General features: G+C 40.2%; 3 protein-coding genes across 3 annotated transcripts; 1 reads left to right on the top strand and 2 right to left on the bottom strand.

The window, feature by feature from the left end:
- Positions 1-2294: 2294 nt before the first annotated feature.
- Positions 2295-6785, top strand: areg (amphiregulin; the record flags this gene model as incomplete). Its single annotated transcript, XM_080499970.1, has 6 exons — positions 2295-2358; positions 4122-4178; positions 4315-4488; positions 4945-5182; positions 5719-5880; positions 6692-6785. 6 exons carry the CDS (start codon positions 2295-2297, stop codon positions 6783-6785), a joined length of 789 nt encoding a protein of 262 aa, XP_080356096.1.
- A 9421-nt stretch (positions 6786-16206) lies between these two features.
- LOC308132785 (granzyme A-like) lies at positions 16207-18222 on the bottom strand (the record flags this gene model as incomplete). The annotated part of the gene is made up of 5 exons (XM_080499969.1): positions 16207-16365; positions 16449-16721; positions 17194-17329; positions 17911-18052; positions 18159-18222. The coding sequence occupies 5 exons, from the start codon at positions 18220-18222 to the stop codon at positions 16207-16209; spliced, it is 774 nt and encodes a 257-aa protein (XP_080356095.1).
- A 628-nt stretch (positions 18223-18850) lies between these two features.
- Positions 18851-21384, bottom strand: LOC308132684 (granzyme A-like; the record flags this gene model as incomplete). The annotated part of the gene is made up of 5 exons (XM_080499864.1): positions 18851-19009; positions 19103-19375; positions 19950-20085; positions 21072-21213; positions 21321-21384. 5 exons carry the CDS (start codon positions 21382-21384, stop codon positions 18851-18853), a joined length of 774 nt encoding a protein of 257 aa, XP_080355990.1.
- Between the last annotated feature and the right edge of the window lie 603 nt (positions 21385-21987).

Raw genomic sequence — 21987 nt, 5'->3', positions numbered from 1 at the left:
TCCCATGATTGAAACCGAGGGCCTGATTTTTAGAATCACGATGTCGGGAAAAACAGAAACCAACCAAAGTGTGTCTAACAGTTGCATGCTGGGATGCTTTACTTGGCGTGATGTCTTGGTTCAAGTTAATCAATGATATTATTTGACTCCCTGTTCACTGATTAGCGCTTGAACCAGAGTCAATGAGGCGCGTTGAAGCCCGGCTGAAGCCTGGTTTATACGTCCTGCATGCTGATGGCCGGTAGTGATGACACATAAACATTAACTCACCTGTAGACCTCGCTCTGTTAAGACATACTTAAAAACACATAAGAATGCACTTACATGCTCCAAGACCCACAAACACGCCCACCAAGAGGAGATCGTTGTGTTCTAAATAAAACCCGTGGATAAGCATATCCTTAATTCAGGAAGTGCTGCTTTAATCTCTATGCAGTTACTCTTACCTAACTATGGCATAAGTAATAATAGCGTGTTCATGTACTGAGTAATGCAGCTGATGGAAGCTTCATTAAGCCGCATCCTTGCGTGTCCTTTAACAGAAAAAACCCCCAAAAGGTTCCGTGTGTTGCATGCACTCATGCAATAGCAAGTATAGAAATCAAATGGTGGGTGGGAAAAGGAGCACTGGAGACACTCTTCAATATGTTATGTGGGGACTCTCTCTCTCTGTGTCAAACACATTTTAGTTCAGGGGCGACATACAGTCCAATTTCATCTTGAGGTAAAACAGTGCCATGATAACTTTTGAATTTAAACTCTAAAGTTTTTCTTTTTTCTTTTTGTAGCACAGCGTGCATATAATGAAAATGTCTATTTTTCACAAAACTCCAAATTTCTCACTAAGATCACAACATGAATCTGAACAATTTTTAATTCTGGTGCAAAACACTCTGAAATGTGTGTCGCGTAGGATAAAGACTGCATGGGGATAGCGTGGCAATAATAGACTTGTACATGAAGTTATACCGACGTGAAAATCTGTGACGGCCAATGAGCTGAACCCTCACATATTTCAATACCACCATAGGTGGCAGCAACAAGCTGTTTTATATCACGTAAAGAAAAAGATATACATGATGAGACATTGCAGTTTGGTTAGGTTTGAAGAAATTCTGGAACCCTTTAAGAAAGTCTAAATATGGATCCAACCAAGCAACCGTCCCCTCTGTGCTCTGGCTTTTTCCACTCACTTTATAACATTGCATGATTTCGTCCTTTGCCTCTGTCATGGTTCCTCTTGCCACAAGAGATTGCAAGATACACAACTATGGATTGTATGTGGCGCTTGCACAATTGTCTCATCCAGCCCTATTAAAATGTTCATGGTCGGTACTAATAGATATGGAGTAGGAGGGCACACCTTCACCCCCCCCCCCACCCCCTCCCCTGACTCAGTGGGCTGTTATCAACAGCAGACATCATTTGTGACCAACATATTTGAATTGCATCATTGAACCTTTCCCCTAGATTAAACATACTGTGGCACAGCTGGTTGAAATATTAAAGTTGCACATAAGAGTTTGATGGTGAGTCTTACAGGTTGGTGGAGTAGGACGATTAGGTTCAAGCACTCCTTTAAAACGCCACAGATTCTGTTCTTGTTTTATATAGTAACTGCACAAATGAACTCACTATATTTCTGTAGCTGCCTTTGGTTTGAACTGGTGATCTGCCCTCACCTCTAGTCAGCTGAGATTGGATCCAGGATAGAGCGGAATAGAAGATGGATGGATGATTAATCTCACTGACAGTCTGTTTTCTCCATGTTGGACGATTTTCTCCCGGTACTTCGGCTATGATACTCCAAAAATGTTAATTTCTCCCGTGTCCTCCTTAGTATACCGGAATCAGATCCAGCCTCATGACTCTGAAGCGGAAATACTTGTACTGTAGATGGACAATGTCACACAGGTTTGAGACCAAAATCTTTATAATTAAAAGCTCTAAACCACAACAAAACAACCAGACTGCGGTTATTTTATGAGCTCTTTGTCTTTGTTGGTGTCGGTAACGTGTAATTGTAGATTAAAGCCATATTTTGGACTATTCATTTCGTTAAATGTGTGAATAAAACGTTAGAAATGCCCAATTCAAAGAAAATACATGCATTTTGATTGTATCAGCAGTCTTCTGCACTATTACCTCGGCGGCCGAGTGTTTGTGTTACACGGCTGCTATGAGGAGCCCCGCTCAAGGTTTTCCTGGGAATTTCGTACATATTCATATCACACATCTCCAGAGCTATTTGACATAATCTGAATTATCTCACTCCCAAGCGCTGAGGCCACAAGATGGAGACGCTGCCAGCATTCCTCGCAGGTTTCTACTGGATTCCAGGAGGAGGACAAATCATAGGTACGGACTGTTTCTGCAGACACAACATAAGCAACACACCCGTCTGTACAGCCTCCCCACCCAGGCCTTAAGGTCTCCGCTTGGTTACGGGGAACTGAAATAGTAACAATGTTTGATCAAACGTTTCAAACACACACTCGAATTGGAACAGGTCAAAACACAGATACACTGAGTGAATTTTAACCACTTTTAATTTTTGTTTTTAGTCTTTTCCCCCCTCCATTGTTTTCAAAGTGATACATCTCTTAATTTTTACTCCAGTAAAAAAAAAAAACCTTGGGCGAATCTATTTTTACTTTATGATGTGTCACGCCACCATTTGGAGATTTGGTTCTCACCATTTGGTCACGTCTGCACATGATACCACTTCTTGACTTGAGCTCATTAAAAGGTATTTTATGATCTTTATTATTGGCCTAATGATCATTTAATGTCTCTCTCTCGCTCTCTCTCTTTCTCACAACCAGCTTTGTGATTTGTGTACAAAGTGCATTCACGCCTCTCGGTTTCTTTTCAAGAACAAGTATGCGTGTACGTCAGTGCTATCAAGGGAGAACTTCATGTCTCTATTACTCAGTTCAGCTCTATTTTGTTTCCTTTCATTACTTTGAAAAAAATGTCCCCAAAAAAGGAAATCCAGTATTCTTCGACCTAATTGGGATCACTGCTCAAACAAAGCTATTTTTCAAGACTTTCCGATGGAAGAATTGGGCATGTAGAACTAATGGCAGTCAAAGAACCAAATCTGGTGTTTGTGCGCTTCATTGGAGACCAGCGACACGTCGGAATACGTCTCGCTACTTTGTGTCTCAATCCGTTTTTATTTTGGGACTTTATTATTCCAAAAGAGAAACCTAATGCATGAGCATGAGGTACAAAAAGTGTTGCCCGGGGCAGATTAATGATTACACATACACACACACACACACACACACACACACACACACACACACACACACACACACACACACACACACACACACACACACACACACACACACACACACACACACACACACACACACCCTTCTTCTACCTTGCAGTGGAGAGGCAGGCGTTGCTCTATAAAAGCTGCTGCGCCTGGTGGACGTACAGACAACAAACCACAATCTCAGTCAGCAGAGGACACACACACACACTCACACACACACACACACACTCACACTCATCACACCCGCTCACAGACACAGATCAGTGCAGGACTGCCATACACTAAATTAGTCTTCCTGGGATATGAACGCTCTCGTCCTCACCTGTCTCCTGTGCTTCGGTAAGTCTGGACTTGCTACTTATATTCTGTGTTTGTGTGTGTTTGTGTGTGTTTGTGTGTGTAGAGAGAGACTTTTCAGATCAATGAAATGTAAAAGCAATTCATGCAAAAATGCTGTAAGGATGGGGGGAGGGGGTCAGAGGAAAACACGTAGATACAAGTGACGGCTTGTCAGGCGGGAGAGAGGCATTCAGGTCTGTTAAGAGACAAGAATTAGTGTCAGGAGCGTTTCCAGACAAGATCACTGCCAGGTCAGTGTGCTGCACATCAGCAGGTCAACGTGTGACTGACACTTGAAAAACGACTTCTGACAACATGAGTTGAGTTAAGTGAGTTTCACTATTGATGTGTGAGATTTGACAGACGTTCTTTACTTCTGTAGAAGGTAGAAGTAGTTTCACTGACCATGAAGGGGAGATAAAAACGGAAGTTCAGTAGTGATATTTTGGACCGACCTGCGAGGCGGCATACTCTCACTGCTCCCCTTCGTCAGATCACCCTGATTTCACCTCCTCGTCATCACGTGTTTCTCCGATCATTGACTTCAAAAGTAAAGGTCACACCAATCCAAGGGGATTAAATGGGATGAACTTTGACCTGACATGATACGACTGTTACTGTATATCTCAATCTGATGCATGTCATAGAATCTCATTTGTCTGTGTATTGTTTGGTTTCTTTCGCAGTAGTCTGCAGTCGTGGGGCTGCTCAGAACCCTGAAGACACTTACTCAAGTGCACTCGCCGTAGTGACTGGGGGTCCGGCCTCTGGCGAGGGCCTCCCAAGTTCGGCGAGTGACGATGACGAGGAATTAAACGAAGAGCTTTCTGGGAGAGACACCAATAACTTCAGCCTCCACAGTATGACACTCAAAACTGCTTTTTCCTGTCACTTATAGAATGTGTCATTTATTTGTCTTTACAGCGAAGATGATGGGAACAACGAAGGAATAATGTATTTTCCGTTTAAGACTTTAATGTTAAAAATACAGATATCTATGGTATCCCTTATGTTTTGTTGTTACTTATATATATAAAAAAGTGCATAGGCAGGAATGATTTCTCTCTTATAAGCATTTTCACATTTATTTCACTAACATTTTTAAAGGAAGTTATAGTTAAACTAAGTCCAGGCCACTATGAGTTTACCCCACTTGTGAATGTTGATACCTTCACCCTATAATAAATCCTAAACAAAAATCTCTTACTTGATGAGATCTTTGAGATTTATTAAAGGATTACACAGTCATTTGTTTGTTTGTTTGTTTGTTTATTTTGCCTCGTTCACAGTTTTCTCTTACCGTCTAATCCCTGCAGAGTTCCAACCAAATAATAATGAGCAGAAGAAGAAGAAAGGCAAAGGCAGGAAGAACAAACCCAAGGCCAAGAACACGACTCCTTTAAACCCCGACCGCACAAGCATCACCAGCGGATTTACGTCCTCCACGTCCTCCACGTCCAGCACCACCCAGAACCCCTGCACCTCCACCCACCTCACCTACTGCATTCATGGCTACTGCAAGTACATCGAGGGGCTGCACGAGCCAGTGTGTATGTGAGTACAGCAGCTCTTCCCTTCACACATCTGACAGTCTTGATGAGCGTTGGCAAGTTAAAGGCTCAGTGAAATAGACATCAGTGTTATTTGACATGATGTTTACATGTTGTGGATGAAAATTATTCAAGTTAAATGGGGGGGGGGGGGTTTAAATTGGATTATTTCTTTCCATAGCTAATAACTCTGCATATGCTGAAAAATACTATTGCTCATTCAATAGAGCATCCAAAGCCAACACTGTCCTGAATGTGCATCCTGCTCATTTTTAAGAGAGAATTTAATTGGACTTCACAACGAATTTCCCATTAATCGTTTGGCACATATTTATTTTATTTTTAAATGGTTCAATTATAATATTTGGAAGAATAAAATAAGACTATGGAGTTGTCATTAATAGAACATACAAAATCCTTCTATTTGACAATTGAAAGCGTGAGATTAGTTATTTCTCAATTCAAAGGCATTAAAAATGGCACTTCTTCTGATATTCCACCTCCACAGCGGATGATGTGTTTGTCTCCTTCACCCTGCAGATGCATGACGGGTTATCAAGGAACTCGCTGTGGGATCCGAACTCTGGGGACTGCGAATAAGCAGAACAGCAGCACTGAGCTGGTGCAGACCGTGCTGGTGATCATCGCTGTCGTCTTGTCCGTCATCAGCTGTATCGCCATTCTGCTCATGACCTGCGCCCAGTGAGTGTCAAACAGTCATGTACACGGCACATAAACCCACAGGCATTTTAATTACAAAGCTTCAGCGGGTGGACCTCCTTTTAATGAGCGTGACCTGCTTCCTGCCGGCAACTCCACGTAAAAAAAAAAAAATCCTTTCTTTTATAAGGGTATTATTAGAAAGACTATCGAAGCAAACACCCGCACCCTAGAGTACACATATATGACGGCCTAAATACAACCTGTCCAGAAACACTTGTTGGCGAGTGTACGCACACGCACCAACGAATCAATTGGCAACTTAACACACCCGAACACACCCTCCCTGTCGAAGTGCCAAGACCTACACACTCACACTCAATGGCTTGCACCATTTACATGCGTCCTCACTTTTATTGCCAACTTGTAGGAGAAGGCCAGCGATTCATCATGCTTTTTTTTTTTTTTTTTACTACCAACCTCTGGACAAAGTCAAGAGTCCAAGACGGTGGAAACGTAACAAGCAATTCTAACTTTACAACCATATTTAGTCAATGAATAGAAGAGGCAGAGAGAAAGTAGATCTTGTTATTGTGAGTGAAGCTGCGTCGCATATCACCTTGAATTACTTTAATAGTTCGTCTCAAAAGTAGAGTAGGGTTACCTCAACCTCATTCATTTAATCTACCGGGGAAATAAAAAGCCAAACACAAAGACAGTGCTCAAGTTTCATTAGTCCGTATTCAATCAAAACCGTGATCTTGGCCCGGCCCTCCTACAAGACAAAGCGATCAACAGCAGCAATCATTCTGATAATCACGAGAACGATACTTAGATTTGATGTCTTTTGTAGTTACAGGTCCCACAAGAACTTCCTGGCCTCCTACCTTGGAAGTGGGTCAGAGCAGGAGAAACTACAGAAAGCCACCCGGGACGTGGTGGTGTGAGTGCATCAAGTTACCAGAGGTGGGTGTTGCGAAGGCTTTGACCTACTTGTGTGAAAACAAACATGCGCTCACTGTCTATTTTACAGTTCGAATTTTTACTACACTTCATATAATACAGTAAACCAAAAGTTACTATGGGTTTTTTTTGTTTGTTTCATTTCATATCAAAGTTGGTTTCCTTTGGAGAAGGACTTTTATTTAGTGATCAAGACCATACTGAAGCCTCGTGACCTCAAATTAACTGGCGCTAACTCGCTATAGCTGTTACAATCTGCTTGCGGCGACCTTGGGCCTCCTCAGTTTTAAGTAAATTAAACAGAGTTTAGAGAATTACAATGATATTTGGATGAAAACGCATCCATTCAGCAGGGAATGGTAAAAGATCTCATATTGTGAAGAAACAACTGTTAAAATGAAATGCAATTTTGAATATTTATTTACGTATTGGGCAGCAGTGAAATAAAGCAACACGGTTAACAAATGAGCATCAACTAGTTCAAATTAGCACTAGATGGTGTTTTGAGGCTAGTGCTCTCTCAAAATGTCAAAATAACTATTTCAATGTAAAAAAAAAAAAAAAAAGGCATTACCTCCCTATAGTTTATTTTTAATGTCACTGGCTCAAGCAATATTGTGATGCTGTAAGTGGAGCTTTTAACCAGGTCATCTGTCATTTCTGCCGGTGTATGAATTAGTAATTGTGATGGTATTCCTGCTGAAGCAATCGCAGGGCTGCACCTTCCCAATGCTCGCGTGGGTCTTAAGCCAAACAGGAAGTAGTGGGCTCACGGGTGGTATAGAGGTCCTGTTGTTGTGGAATGCACCGACTTGCATCACTGCACAGGGGGAATGCCCACTGGAGGCATCCGTGAGAAAAGGGGGCGTCTCGACCTGTCCAACCTCTGCATCCGCATACCAACGTGGAGAAAAACTACAAATCCCATTGTGCTTAGGTACAAGCGCCCGATTGCTCAACTTACATACATGTGGTCAGATCTGACTGAGCGCCATACGCACACATGCGTGCAGACTTTGGAAGTTTTCAGACAAGCGTTGACTCACATCACTGGCGCAATTCTGGAAGTGTGGGACAAAAAAATTGATTACCGAAAAGCCTTCAGTTACCATGGTTGCCATTGCATTCACATTTAACCAAATGGGTTCACACAATGCTAATTAAGGCCCTCATTACAAAGTTGATGTCTGTTGATTTAAACACATACAGTATGAAAACATGCGTATTGGACAGCCGCCACACTGGCAGGTAATCTGTGGGAAGAGTGTGAGGGGAACATAATCGACAGTCACATGGTGCCCATTCAGAGGCTTAGTTTAGATTTTTAGACTTACAAAACATACATTAAATCTAAAACGATGTTTATTTCATGATTTTTGACCAACACCTCAAAGAGGCTTGTCATGAAAGATACATGATCCACTGGAGCATCTTGTAGGGTTATCATACTGTACCCACATTTATCCAGGTGCAACATTTTAATCTGTTTTGTTTGATGTAAAGACCGATCGATTTGGGTGCTTGAGTAGGACTGCTCCTCTCCTGGCAGAGGACACATTCACTTCAGTCTCATACTGAATGAGCATTGTGAGTTAAATTCCAGACTTCCCTGTAAATATCAGATTAAAAGACACTTTTGAGATCCCAACACAACTGGAGGTCTTTGCATATGTGTTGTAGTTAGAATTAGTCACTTTGAAAATGACTGTAAGCGCAAAGACAAAACATTCATTAAAAAAATATACATCTATATATTTAGCTTATTTTATAGTTTGAATACATTACATTACAAAATGGTCATGGCAAGAGAAGCTTCCATTCTCCAAAGTAAGAGTGTCCTGCAGTCATTTTTGAACTATTTCGTATTGTTTTCAATAAAACTGAGAGATTGATTTTGATTTTCACACATCCATTTACCTTTTCTCTGTTGTCTGTGTTTTGCAGTGTCCAGCAGCTCCATTTAAAGTGAAGCAGACGCGAAGACAAGCTGAGAAAATAGATGGCTTCAATAGACGCTGTGTAAAATACTTGATAGGATGTAATTTATTTAGATCGATTATTTATTGCTAACAACTTGAACGTTTGTATGTCGGACCACTATCATGATGTATCCAATGTGTGAATGCTAAGTATTCAGCCTTTTTGTTGTCCTGTAGTTCTGGATATGTTTTATTTATTGCACTGCTGTCATAGGTCAGAGAAACACTCGCCATCTCACACTGGAAAATGGATGTGTCATCAATAAAGTATGTCAGTGTTATGTGAAGGTTTCTCTGAGTCTGATGTTCACCTTACTGCACATGCAAACACATTCACAGCAAACAAGAATTATTATAAGAGTCGAAGAACTCTCACTGAATTCACATGATAATGATCAAAATCCAACACGCTTCACCATTTCCTTCCACTGGAAAAATTCACAGAATTGGCTGTGAATGATTGAATGAATGAATGAAACTTTATTTTGAACATACAGCTATAAATAAAAAAAGAAAGGAAAAGAGAAACACTTAAATTTAAATTGGAAAAAAACACAAAAAAACAATCAAATAACAACATCCCAATTTATCCACATTTGAATGACGAAAAGAAGTAGGAAGAAGTATATAAAAAATGTATGAACACCTACCCCTCAAACACTCAGTGAGGAAAGTCCCTCGTAATTTAATTTCACACCACAATTGTATAGAAGATTATGATAAACCGTGGTACTTTTAGTGCAGTATTCTCTATTAAACAATCAGACCATCACTGAGATAAACTGCTGTATTGGTCAAGTATACAATCCCTAATATCTTTTCTTAAATTTAAATATGTTTGATGATTGTTTTATCTGAGTCGTACGCACTTTTAGGCATCTTGAAATGTAGCTTTGTTCTAAACTCATACCCACTCACTCTATCACTGAACATTTTCTGGATGTTACCTGGAAATAAGTTATTCTTTGCTTTGTACGAAACAACTTCATTAGAGATACATTATTTGTGCAATACCATGTGCTATTTACAGAATAAATACACGGAATCAGACTTTCTAAACTCAACGGATGCTTATTTAAAGATATATACCGGTAGTCATTTGGGGGCTGCAAGATGTAGCAGTGGTCAGCGCTCTGGCCTCACAGCAAGAGGCTCAAATACCAGGTAAGTGTTTTTTTTTTGTTAGTGTTTTTTTTTTAAGACATTTTTCCAGGTGGACTGGGATAAGAAGAGCAGGTGTGTCACGGCCAAACTATTTTGAGAACACTTAGGTGACTCAAAGGTGTAGCCTCAAATTCTCACAAAGTCTTGAACATAATAAGATGGTTCAGAACAAAGCCGAGACACAGAAAACAGACCAAAACATTTCCACAGGAAGGTTTGCTATTAAGCTATTAAAAGGCCATAATTGCAGGGAGATCACCAGATGTCAGGTTTTCAATAAACGTGTAAATCACCACACATCACCTGGATGCTATTTTAATGACAAGGAAGGATCCGAACTAATCTGTTACACGACACATGGATACTTTTAGTGCTTACAGGTTTTAATCCATCACACAGTGTCATCATGGAGGCGTCTCCTCTCATCCACATCTCGACAGGCAAAAGCCGAATCAAACCATTCAGCTCTCATCTCAAATCTCAACCTCAGGAAAAGAAACTGTCAGAGAAACTTTAATAAGTTCTCCTCACGGTGTTTCAAACTGTTTTATCTATATTAAGATTTTACAACTGAGGTGATTGTGGGTTTCCAGCAGACCTTGTGATGTTGTACAATGTTCTGTCATGTGCGCGGCTGTAAATCTCAAGAGTGTTTAAGGAGCTGTGGAGGACTTTTTATTTTGTCAGTCTCTGTGCTTTTATTGTGGGTAAGTAGAAAACAAGTGATCTGTCACTTCACCTCCCATATAAACGTCTGAAATCAAATGATAAAAGTGAAAGCTACTGTCCTCTATGGGGTCATATAATGTCTTATTTGTGTCAGATTTCCGGGCTGCTTCCTTCAGACGTGATCTAATGTTGAATCAATGAAGTAAAATAGGATCATTGATACACATTCATTGCACAGTTGATTCTCAATGTATTTTGTGTTTTTGGACTTCCTGTGTGGAGTGCACGGCTTCACGAAGAGGCTCATAAGTGAAGATCTGTAAAAGATTATACATTTCTTTTTCCACACCTGACAGTTTACTAGGTCCAGGTATCTGCAATGTTAAGAGCTATTCACACATAGCTTAGCTTAGATATGGACTTATCCCATGGGCACAGTACAGATAATCAATCAATGTGTTTATATTAATGGGAAATGAGAAGCTAAAATCTATTTTCATTACTGTCATAATTGTGAAAATTCTCCACAGGGCATACTTATCTCATTTTCTAGAGGTATCGAGATCATGATGGTTGGTTTGAAATTAGCAGGAAATGATGTTGACATTACCAAAGAATAGAATAGAATAGAATAGAATAGAATAGAATAGAATAAAATACTTCATTATAGCCAGAAGAACATTATTTTAAAGGTTAAAGAGTAGAAGGTCTCATCGTCATACATACATAATCTCTTTAAATGATCCAGGGAATCTGGAGGGGAAACAACTCCATGGGCTCAGGAACACTGTGCAAACCATATATGGAACTAAATATCTAAAGTGTCGCGACTGTCTGTTGTATCATCATAGTTTGAAACAAAACCTTCTCACCAAACTAAAATCTATTTGAAAGTTTATTAGACTGTACCTGCCTGCATATTAGTTCTAATAATCATATGTTTGCTTATTGCTGATCTGGTTTACTGACCAGGGAAATGACCAGTATGACACAAGACGTGGATAGTATTTGTACTTTAATTAACATATAAATACCGTGAATCACCTGCCAGGATACTGCAGCTTCCGGCTGCCTTTGTCAAACAAAGTTTCACTGAATGTTGGTGAGTCTGCGTCACAAACGAGGGAAAGGTGAGGCAAGGTGGGCACCTCATCCTGCAGGTGATGCAAGTACAGGTAAACATTTACGAGCGGGTTGCGTATGTGTGTGTGTGTGTGTGTGTGTGTGTGTGTGTGTGTGTGTGTGTGTGTGTGTGTGTGTGTGTGTGTGTGTGTGTGTGTGTGTGTGTGTGTGTGTGTGTCTCACCTACCAGAAATGACTATCTAAACACTACCAAACTACATCAATAAAGACAATCGGTTGATATGGGCGTGGCGAGCTTTGATAGTTTCGGTGGCACTGAGGTGGGTCCCCTAGCCTTTGTTGGTCGCCATGGCAACAATGTAAACACACAAGCAGATGCTGGTCAGTGATAATTCACTTATGAGTTCAAATAAAGAACGTGCTGCAACTTCGTAGGTGTGGTTTACACTTTTTTTCCCCTTCCAACTAACTCAAGGGCAAACCTGTTGCCAAGCAAGTATTTTGTATTTATTATTTTTTTGGCTTCTGTTTTTCTTTTTATATCTTCTCACCACTTTGTTCCAGTCTGAGTAATATGAAGATCTATGTCTTCTTCATGGGAAGAGGCAGTTTGCAAACAGCAGTTTTTAAGAAAAAAAAAAAACATTGCACTACAAGTGTGTGTCACAGTTCTTACTTTCCATTTCAATTCCTTTTTTTTTTGTTTGTTTGTTTTTGTGCTTGGTTGCATTTTTATCATACTTCGAATTTTGCACATTTCAGTTGTTTGTTTTCCTGGCATTTAGATATTGTGTGTAAAGTTTGAAATAGTTATCTTATATGTTAATTATTTAAGCATTTCTTTACTGATCTGTCGTGCTGGACCTCATTCATCATTATTCTGGCACCGGAAGAACCCATAGTCCTTCTTGCCCGGGGCCCCAAGGGGGTCTAGAAACGCCCCTGCCAGCCGCTCTGAGATTTTCATGGTCGCTCGTATTGTGAATTTTACAGTAACCTCTAGTAGCAGAGTCAAACTCTTGGTTTTCAAAATAAAATTTTCAAATGATATGGTTTTCACATTTGTAACCCCAGCCCCAGGTATTTAATACATTTTTCATTAATTTCAATTCAGCCTTGAGTAGGCACTGCCTAACCACACTACTGTGACTGCATGCCACTGATCTATATACAGTTTATGGTGTATGTGAATGTATGTATGTATGATTGCTGTTGCACAAGTCATTTATAGTCTTCTATCCTCTAATCTATTAATTAGTATTATTTAGTTCTTAATCTATTTCTTTAATTATCAGTATCATCACTTTTATTACTGTGTATTTTATAAAAATTCAGATCGTTGTCACACTTTGTGCTTGACTGAAAAACAAGCACAAATACATATTGGTTACATATTGGACTCATCATCATGCAGCAATATTTAGATGTTTTTGACATTTTTATTTTGTTTTATAAAGTGGGGATTGGAAATTTGGGGCTCCTCTTGTCTCAGGTTCACCATTGGGAAGCTTTTCTCTTTTTCTGCTTTTTTGCTTTTTTCTATTGTCGTCTGCTCACATTTTTATTTCCAGGTCCCAAATCTGAAAAACAAAATGACATTTGTTGTGTAAAGAAATGCTGGTTAAACAGCCTTTCAACCAAGATTAGTGTAGCTATCTAATTAACGATATGTAAAATAAAGCCCATCCAACTGATCCAGTCATTTTTCAATTATGAATAACAGCTTGTCTTGTTGTTGATGTGATTACTTGAGTTATTGTTGGATTGGTTCTTTTCCATCGGTGGGAAGGCAGGTCAGAACTCGTGCACTTTGTCTCCTTTTCATTTTGTTGTGGTGATCTTTAGCGATAAAGAGCGATAAAGTTTGGACAAATACCTGTTGACAGAGCCTGGAAGTTGTTGTAACACATCTTGTGCCGGGGCCTGGTCCTTTTTGTTCAGGTCAGACAAACAAGGCTTGTTGACCAAATGGTTGCTGTTGGACCAGGTGATGATGGCAAAAAGCGGCTGAATATATTTGTATTCGTAAGAGCTGCAACTGTCGCACTCCACCATGGGTTTGCTGGAAGATTTTACATTGGGAAGTTAAAAATCATTACACTTCAACAGCTTGCAAAAGTACAATGATGTTGAATATTTGTACACACTTAGCAGCTATTGTCTTGGTCTGTTTGTTTAAAAAGACTCAAAATCGGAGGGAGAAAGTTTTGACAAATACCTGTTGACAGACTCTGAAGGTTGTTCAAAGACATCTTGTGCCGACGCTTGGTCCTTTTTGCCCAGGTCAGACAAAGAATGTTCATGGGCCAATTGGTTGTTGTTGGACCTGGTGAGGCTGGCAAGAAGCGGCTGAATATATTCATATTTGTCACTGCTGCAACTGTTGCACTCCACCATGGATTTGCTGGAAGATTTTACATTGGGAGGTTAGCAATCATTACACTTCAACAGCTTGCAAAAGTACAATGATGTTGAATAGTTGTACACACTCAGCAATTGGCCTGTTTGTTTAAAAGACTCAAAATCATCAGAGAGATAAAGTGTGGGCAAATACCTGTTGACAGACTGTGAAGGTTGTTCAAAGACATCTTGTGCCGGGGCCTGGTCCTCATTGTTTAAACATTGCCTTTCATGAGTCATGCAGGTTCACCAAATGTACTCTTTTTCATTCGGGGTGGGGGGGCACATATTGAAAATCTGACAGATCCATAAATAGTTTAACCAGAAATGTCAAAAATTAAGTACATCACAAACCACTGAGAAAAACCACTTCTCCCTCTTTCTCCACAACAAAAAGACGAGTTTTAAACAAAGCATAATGATTCTGTCATCACAGGACTGTACACTTACTGGCAAGCTAAATATTTCAGAAGCACAAAGACAAATTTAGTTGCACACACAAGTGCACAGTTTAAAGTTTATATTGGTCAACATCAAGTTGATAGTGGTAAAAATTGCATTTTTCGGGCATTTAGAAATTGTATGTAAAGTTTGAATTATTTATCTTTTATGTTAATTATTTAATAAAGTATTTCTTGACTTGATTTAACCTGAAGCTCACCCCGCTTTCCCAGATGCAATTACATTAATTATAGGAGAATTGTAATTGTTTTTACAAAGCTCATCACCCAGTGAAGCTCATTTAGTGGTATTGGCTGCATCACCATCTCAAGCAAAGAGCGCCATCTAGTGACTCAATGACATCAGTAGAAAGGCCTGAACGCTGAGTCGCACAGAAAGTCAAAGGAATTTATGGTTGTCAAACGACCCAGAGTTACCTCACAGAGAGGAAACTCAGACTGGTGTCACAGTCATTTTAGTTCAGTTCTGTCAGAGTGTTTTTTATATATATAGTTTCCATATTCATGCTTAATCTCAATCTTATTCCTTCTGTCTTTATTTTGCAGCGTAACTCAGACGCTGTTGTTTTAACTTTGTATAAACATGTGTTCTGCCTTGGCAGGGGCACTGTGACGGAGGCTGATAAGCAAGAACACTGCAACCTTGCCTCAGCTGATGTCTCGGTAGAATCCCACGCCTCCAGGGGAGACTGCGATTCTCTACAAATGTGTAGCATAGCAATGTGTTTCTTTTTCCTGTGTAAACCCTCCCATTTGTTAATCTAAATAAAAGCGCAGGAGAGTGGCAGGGAGCTCAGAGTGGGTCGGAGGTGTAACTTGGGCGCCTCCTGTTCATTCTCCTCGCGAGTAAAACCAACGTTCATTCTTGTTGTCTTCTTCTTTCTTGCAGATTTAATAAATGTCTGTAGCCTAAACCTGACAAGTTCACATACATATTTATTGTGATTGCACTACGAAAGCACGAACAACAGGCAGTGAAATAGCGTGCGTGTGTGTGTGCGTGTGTGCGTGTGCGTGTGTGCGTGCGTGTGTGTGTGTGTGGTAAAATACAAAAAGTAAAATACAGCTTAAAACTCTCTTCATTGGTGTCATATGTTAAAAAGTATTAATTAAAGTATATTATACAACCCCTTACTTTTGAGAGAGATGTTTGCCTTTTTTATGTTTTTTTTTTACAGAATGCATTCATTCTTTATAACACTTTGTCCAAATTAAGAAGGCACTCTCAGACACAAAACTAACACACAAAGACGACGTTCACTCATATTCTTATTCACTTTATTTAGGGTCACCATTTCTCCTAATGCTTATGTCTTATGATAAGGCAAAATCATTAGGATAAGACTCGTATGCAAGTATCTTGGGTTTAACCTGAAAGCAAGCAAATTCAAACAAACCACTCAAGAAGGTCTGACACAGCCCTGGCACTAACTTTTGACTAGCTATTAAAACAACTATTAGTGAAGCGACAGTTGAAAATGGTTACATTAGCCTCCTACACCTGCAGCTCAAGCAAAGGTTAGCTGGTTTTGTTCATATTTTTAGCAACTACAACATGATTTACCGATAAAGATTCCATGATACAAAAATCTATTTGGAAGGACACAGAGACTGTGGAAGCAGAGAAAATAATTAAAAACAAAAGTTCATTATATGTCAGATAACTTCATTGTGTTTTTGATCCAATTGATCTGTTTGTCTGTGAGAAGAGAATACACTCCTGGCTTTTCTTTCAGCCCACAGCCTTTGCCAAATGAGGTGATTCCAACCAGCACGCCGTTGCACAGCAGGGGTCCCCCCGAATCGCCCTACAGAGAGATCAAACACTCAATGGTCATTTACCAGCATTCAACAACTGAGTGAATCACATACGGTTGTTAGGTGAACCTACCTTGCAGGTATCAGTTGGATTTGTACCGTCTGAGCCGGCACATATCATGCTGCTGCTGATGACAGGCATGAGGTTGTAATATTTAGGGGAGTTGCACTTGGCTCTGTCGATCACAGTCACGTTGACTGACCTCAGGATGTCTGACATTTGCTTGATATTGCTCTTTATTTCCCCCCACCCAGCGACCAGACAGCTGCTGCCAGCGGCCGGCTCCTGGACTGAACTGAGCTTGAGTTGTTTTACCGCCACGGTTGATTTCACTGGCTTATCAAGCTGGAATTTAAAAGAAAAATGATAAAAAATTATCTGTAAATACAAAATATAGAAATATACATGCAAGCAATGAAAGAATTCGAAAACACGGATCCAAGTTTCATCATTTCTGTATTAACCAGTATCCTTTACTGTCATTAACCCTGGCTAGTACCTAACATTGAGGATAAGAAATAACTGTTTTACGATGCTTTTAAACAAACTATGTGTGCGTTCAGAATTTTTTGTTATTTTTTTGGACATTCTTTCACACGGATAACTCGTCAGTCACCTATTAAAGGAGCCAAAAAAAAGAATGACACACATATGTATACGTACACTGCTGCTTTTACAGAAAAGAAAACGCAGGTTTATTCATCACAGGAAACCAGTAAGAAGCACACACAAGTAATGGGGCTTCGCGTGCCAGTTTCATTTTGGGTGTGAAATCTTGGGTTTCTAATAACTACCGAAAACAGCAATGTGAATTTACCTTCAGCAGCATGAGGTCATTGAGCTTGTCCTTTGGGTCATAACAGGGATGAAGAACGTGTTTCTTCACCTTTCTGACCTGTCTGAATTGATCTTGTGATTTGATGGAGTGCACCCCCAGCAGCACTTTCTTAATGCTGAAAAAAAAAAAAAAATCAGCTGATTACAGATCAAATTGACTTAAAGTCCAAAAGAGTGAGTATAGAGGTATTGTTTTAATATCTTCTTATGTGGTTCTCAATAAAACATGTTGCACATATCAAAATGTGAAACTAAACTTAAGGATTGTTCAAAGTGTCACTCGTTTTGAGCCTGGTGGTTCTTGTGTTGTTGTTTTTCTAAAGTAAGATTCTTGTGCAGAATGAAATTCAAGTGTTCCTTCCTCCTTTGCCTCAATGTGTCCATTCTCCACTTTACAAGCACATTTTGGAGCAATAATATCGCTTGGGATCATTTGTGTTCCTGTTTGAATGATGTTGGCTCTAATGACACATACATATTACATTACAAAAAAGATCTCATCAACTGGTTTTCTATTATTGTAGCCTTTAAATTATTTTCAGAGACCAACCATTTTTTGTCATTTAATGCTGACAGGGTGGTATTTCCTAGCCAGGATTTAGGATAAACACGGTGCAGTATTTTTCATTCAAATCCAAGATACACTGGTGGGATTTAAGAGGAAACATTTAGTTAAATTGATGTTCCAGGTTCATACCCAGCACAGTGGGCAGCGGTCAGGACCCATTTTGGATCAATCAGAATCCCTCCACATGCTGGTTCCTTGGTTTCCAGCAGAGCCATGAAGGGCAGTGAGTGTGGCTTGACTTCTTTCCCTCCAATAATCTCAAACCCATGGCCTGAGACAAATGACATCATGTGAAATGCAGACAACTTGGTCAATATATGGTTTATGAAAAGAAGCCGTATTGTTGAGAAAGAGAAAAAAGAAAAAAAAGGACTTACTGGATTGGACAATGAGGAGACTCAAATATGAGATAAAAACAGTGAAGTCCTTCAGGTGGAGCATCTCTTCTTCTTTGAAGTGAGGATGAAGACACTGAAATGCACCATAATGTGCACCCCTGGGTTTTATGTGGTGGGCTTAAAGGATGTGGTCTGACTATTGTGATGCATGAGTCAGCAAAACGAATGCAAGTATGACATGAGAACTGAGGCGTGCTCTTGTCATTTTGGTGCCGGTGGAAACATTTACCAGCAGTCGTGACCATTTTCTTCAGTGGCTGCGCTGGGGACGATTTGTGTACGTGACACAGCTGACGTCACCCCCCATGTGAAGACATTCAGGGTAGGAGCAGTGTGAAGCAGCTCACACCCTCTCAGCTACATTGATGAGCATTTCTAGAAAGTGGTGTTAGATTTAGAGGAAATCGTATGAAACATTTGCTGGCTTGTGTAAGCCTGCTCCTGCCCAAGTAACTGTCTTGTCCTTGTTTTCTATAATGCTTGGTCGTAAATGTGATCTGACCTGCTTCTAAACTACAAGCAGAGTCAGACAACTTTATGGATGCAAAACTGCCATGAAACCCAAGAAGAAGAAGAAGAAGAAGAAGAAGAAGAAGATTTTAAATGTCCCAACTGTTTCGACATGAAAATAAGACCAGAGGGGTTTTTTTTAACGTCCAAACAAAAGTTTATTATATTTCAGATAATTTCATTGCCTTTTTGATCCACTTGACCTGTTTTTCTGTGAGAAGAGAGTAGACTCCAGGCTTTTCTATCTTCCCACAGTACTTTCCAAATGAGGTGATTCCAACCAGCACGCCGTTGCACAGCAAGGGTCCCCCCGAATCCCCCTACAGAGAGATCAAACACTCAATGGTCATCACTGGTCATTCCCCAGCATTCAACAGCTAAATCAGTTGCATACAGCTCTTAGGTGAACCTACCTTGCAGGTATCAGTTGGTTTTGTACCGTCTGAGCCGGCACATATCATGCTGTTGCTGATGACAGGCCTGAGGTTGTAATATTTAGGGGAGTTGCACTTGGCTCTATCGATCACAGTCACGTTGACTGACCTCAGGACGTCTGACATTTGCCGGACGATGTTGTTTATTCTTCCCCAGCCAGCGACCAGACAGCTGCTGCCAGCGGCCGGCTCCCGGACTGGACTGAGCTTGAGATGTTTTACAGCCTTGGTTGATTTCACTGGTTTATCAAGCTGGAATGTAAAAAACAAAACAAAGTGACAGATGCTGACTGGGTTGACCTTCTTCAATGTTGACTTTTAATTGAACTTTTCTTTAAGTGAAACTCTGTTTGTTAAGGTTGTTAACTGAAATGTTAAAATTTTAATATTCCAACACAACTGTGCGTGTCGTCATCAATAATCTTTATTTACATTCTTTCACACAGACTCAGGCCCTGTCCACACGACAACGGCGTTTCATGTAACCGCGCCATTTTTGGCCGACCATCCACATGGCGCGGCATTTTAGGAGCCTGAAAATATATATATATTTTTTATTGTCAAACGGGTTCCAGAGTGGAATAATTTCAAAATACCGGCTTTGCTTTGCCGTGCGGATGGGCAAGACGGACATATGCTGAAAATGATGATGTCATCGCCCTACCTCTTGACCCGATTACTCTGCGACATCACTTCACAACAACGGCGTGTGGCCTAAAGAGTCTGCCACTTATTTTAAGAATCAACACACGAGGCGTGCAGCGCGGATACGTCACAGTCAACACAAGTGAAATCAAACCGGAATTTTACTGCTATAGTAATTTACCTTCAGCAGCATGAGGTCATTGAGATTGTCCTTTGCTTCATAACAGGGATGAGGAACCTCTTTCTTCACCGTTCTGACCTGTCTGAATTGATCTTGTGATTTGATGGAGTGCACCCCCAGCAGCACTTTCATAGTGCTGAAAAGAAAACTCTGATTACAGACATGTCAAAAACACCTGGCCAGATCATGCGTGTATCTGAGTTGCCTAAGGGAGAAAGACAATAAAGGGTTGCACAGTGGTTTAGGGGTCAGTTTGCATGTTATCCCCATGAAGGCATGGTTATAATTTGAATAGCTTGTTGTAGTGAATACATGTGATTGTTCCTCTGTGCGAGGCTGTGCAGGGTGTGCCCTGCATTTAGATGAAGTGGTTGTTGTATGGTCAGGAAGTGACAATACTGAAGGTCATAGAAGGTTACAAACCGTTTTCATTCTTGTAAAATAAATGAGCATTGTCACTGTAAAATGAGCGAAAGCTTATTAATTCACTCACAGTATCTGGGCTGAGGTGAACCTATAATCTAAAATTCAACTCCACCAGACTTTCATTCACTTATGATGAATCCTTAATTTACAGACATGTAGAGATGTTAGGATTTTTGTATTCAGACAAGAAGGAAATGACTAAGTGATTTACGTGTCACTTGTTTTGAGCCCGATGGTTTTTGTGGTTGATTGAAGGAAGAGACATTTGTGCAGAAGCAAAGACCAGTGTTCTTCCTTCTGTGTCCATCTTCCACTTTTCACGCACACTTTGTTGTCCAAAAATATTGCTGTGACATAATTTTTGTTTCTACTGAGTAATTATTTAATTTAGTTATCTGTGTCCTGCATGGTGCCACTGTTTAGCCTATTGGCAACAAAAACAATTGCATTAAATTAAATAGATTTAAATTTGAAAGACGAGTTTAGTTTTATACCAAAGAAAAACCACAATGTATGATTGTAGGCTTTAAATTATTTTCAGAGACCAACCATTTTTTGTCATTTAATGCTGACAGGGTGGTATTTCCTCGCCAGGATTTAGGATAAACACGGTGCAGTATTTTTCATTCAAATCCAAGATGCACTGTTGGGATTTAAGAGGAAACATTTGATTAAATTGATGTTCCAGGTTCATACCCATTACAGTGGGCAGCGGTCAGGACCCATTTTGGATCAATCAGAATCCCTCCACATTCTGGTTCCTTGGTTTCCAGCAGAGCCATGAAGGGCAGTGAGTGTGGCTTGACTTCTTTCCCTCCAATAATCTCAAACCCATGGCCTGAGACAAATGACATCATGTGAAATGCAGACAACTTGGTCAATAGATGGTTTATGAAAAGAAGCCGTATTGTTGAGAAGAAGAAAAAAGGAAAAAAAAGGACTTACTGGATTGGACAATAAGGAGACTCAAATATGAGATAAAAACAGTGAAGTCCTTCAGGTGGAGCATCTCTTCTTCTTTGAAGTGAGGATGAAGACACTGAAATGCACCATAATGCGCACCCCTGGGGTTTATGTCTTTGACGTAAAGGATGTGGTCTGATTATCGTGATGCATGAGTCAGCAAAATGAATGCAATGCTCTTATCGTTTTGGTGCCGGTGGTAACATTTACCAGCAGTCGTGACCATTTTCTTCAGTGGCTGCGCCGGGGACGATTTGTGCACAGCTAGTGTCACCCCCATGTGAAGACATTCAGAGTGGGAGCAGTGTGAAGCAGCTCAGACCCTCTCAGCTACATTTTGCATTGACTGGTGACACACAGACTGGGGATACCTGCAAGAGCTGCTGATTTGATTCAAAGTTGTCTGGCGATCACAATTTGAATGAATGTCGAGTGTTTCAACATCATGTGACCGATTTTTGTATTGATGGAAAAATGCAGCATTTGAACCAATTTGCAAATATACATCTTTAGGTTTCTAGGAAGAATGGACAATTGTGGGTCTGCTGCCTCCATGTTATAACAGGAGGAGTGACGCTTTTAAAACTGACACAATCGAATATGGAGTGAATGAATGATGCAATATAAAGTGTCTTTGAGTCTGCTTTTA

The sequence above is a fragment of the Blennius ocellaris genome (genome assembly GCF_963422515.1).
Source record: "Blennius ocellaris genome assembly, chromosome: 7".
NCBI classification, from domain to species: domain Eukaryota; kingdom Metazoa; phylum Chordata; class Actinopteri; order Blenniiformes; family Blenniidae; genus Blennius; species Blennius ocellaris.
Note: the sequence above shows the minus strand (reverse complement) of the source record. Positions and strands in the feature narration are given on the sequence as shown.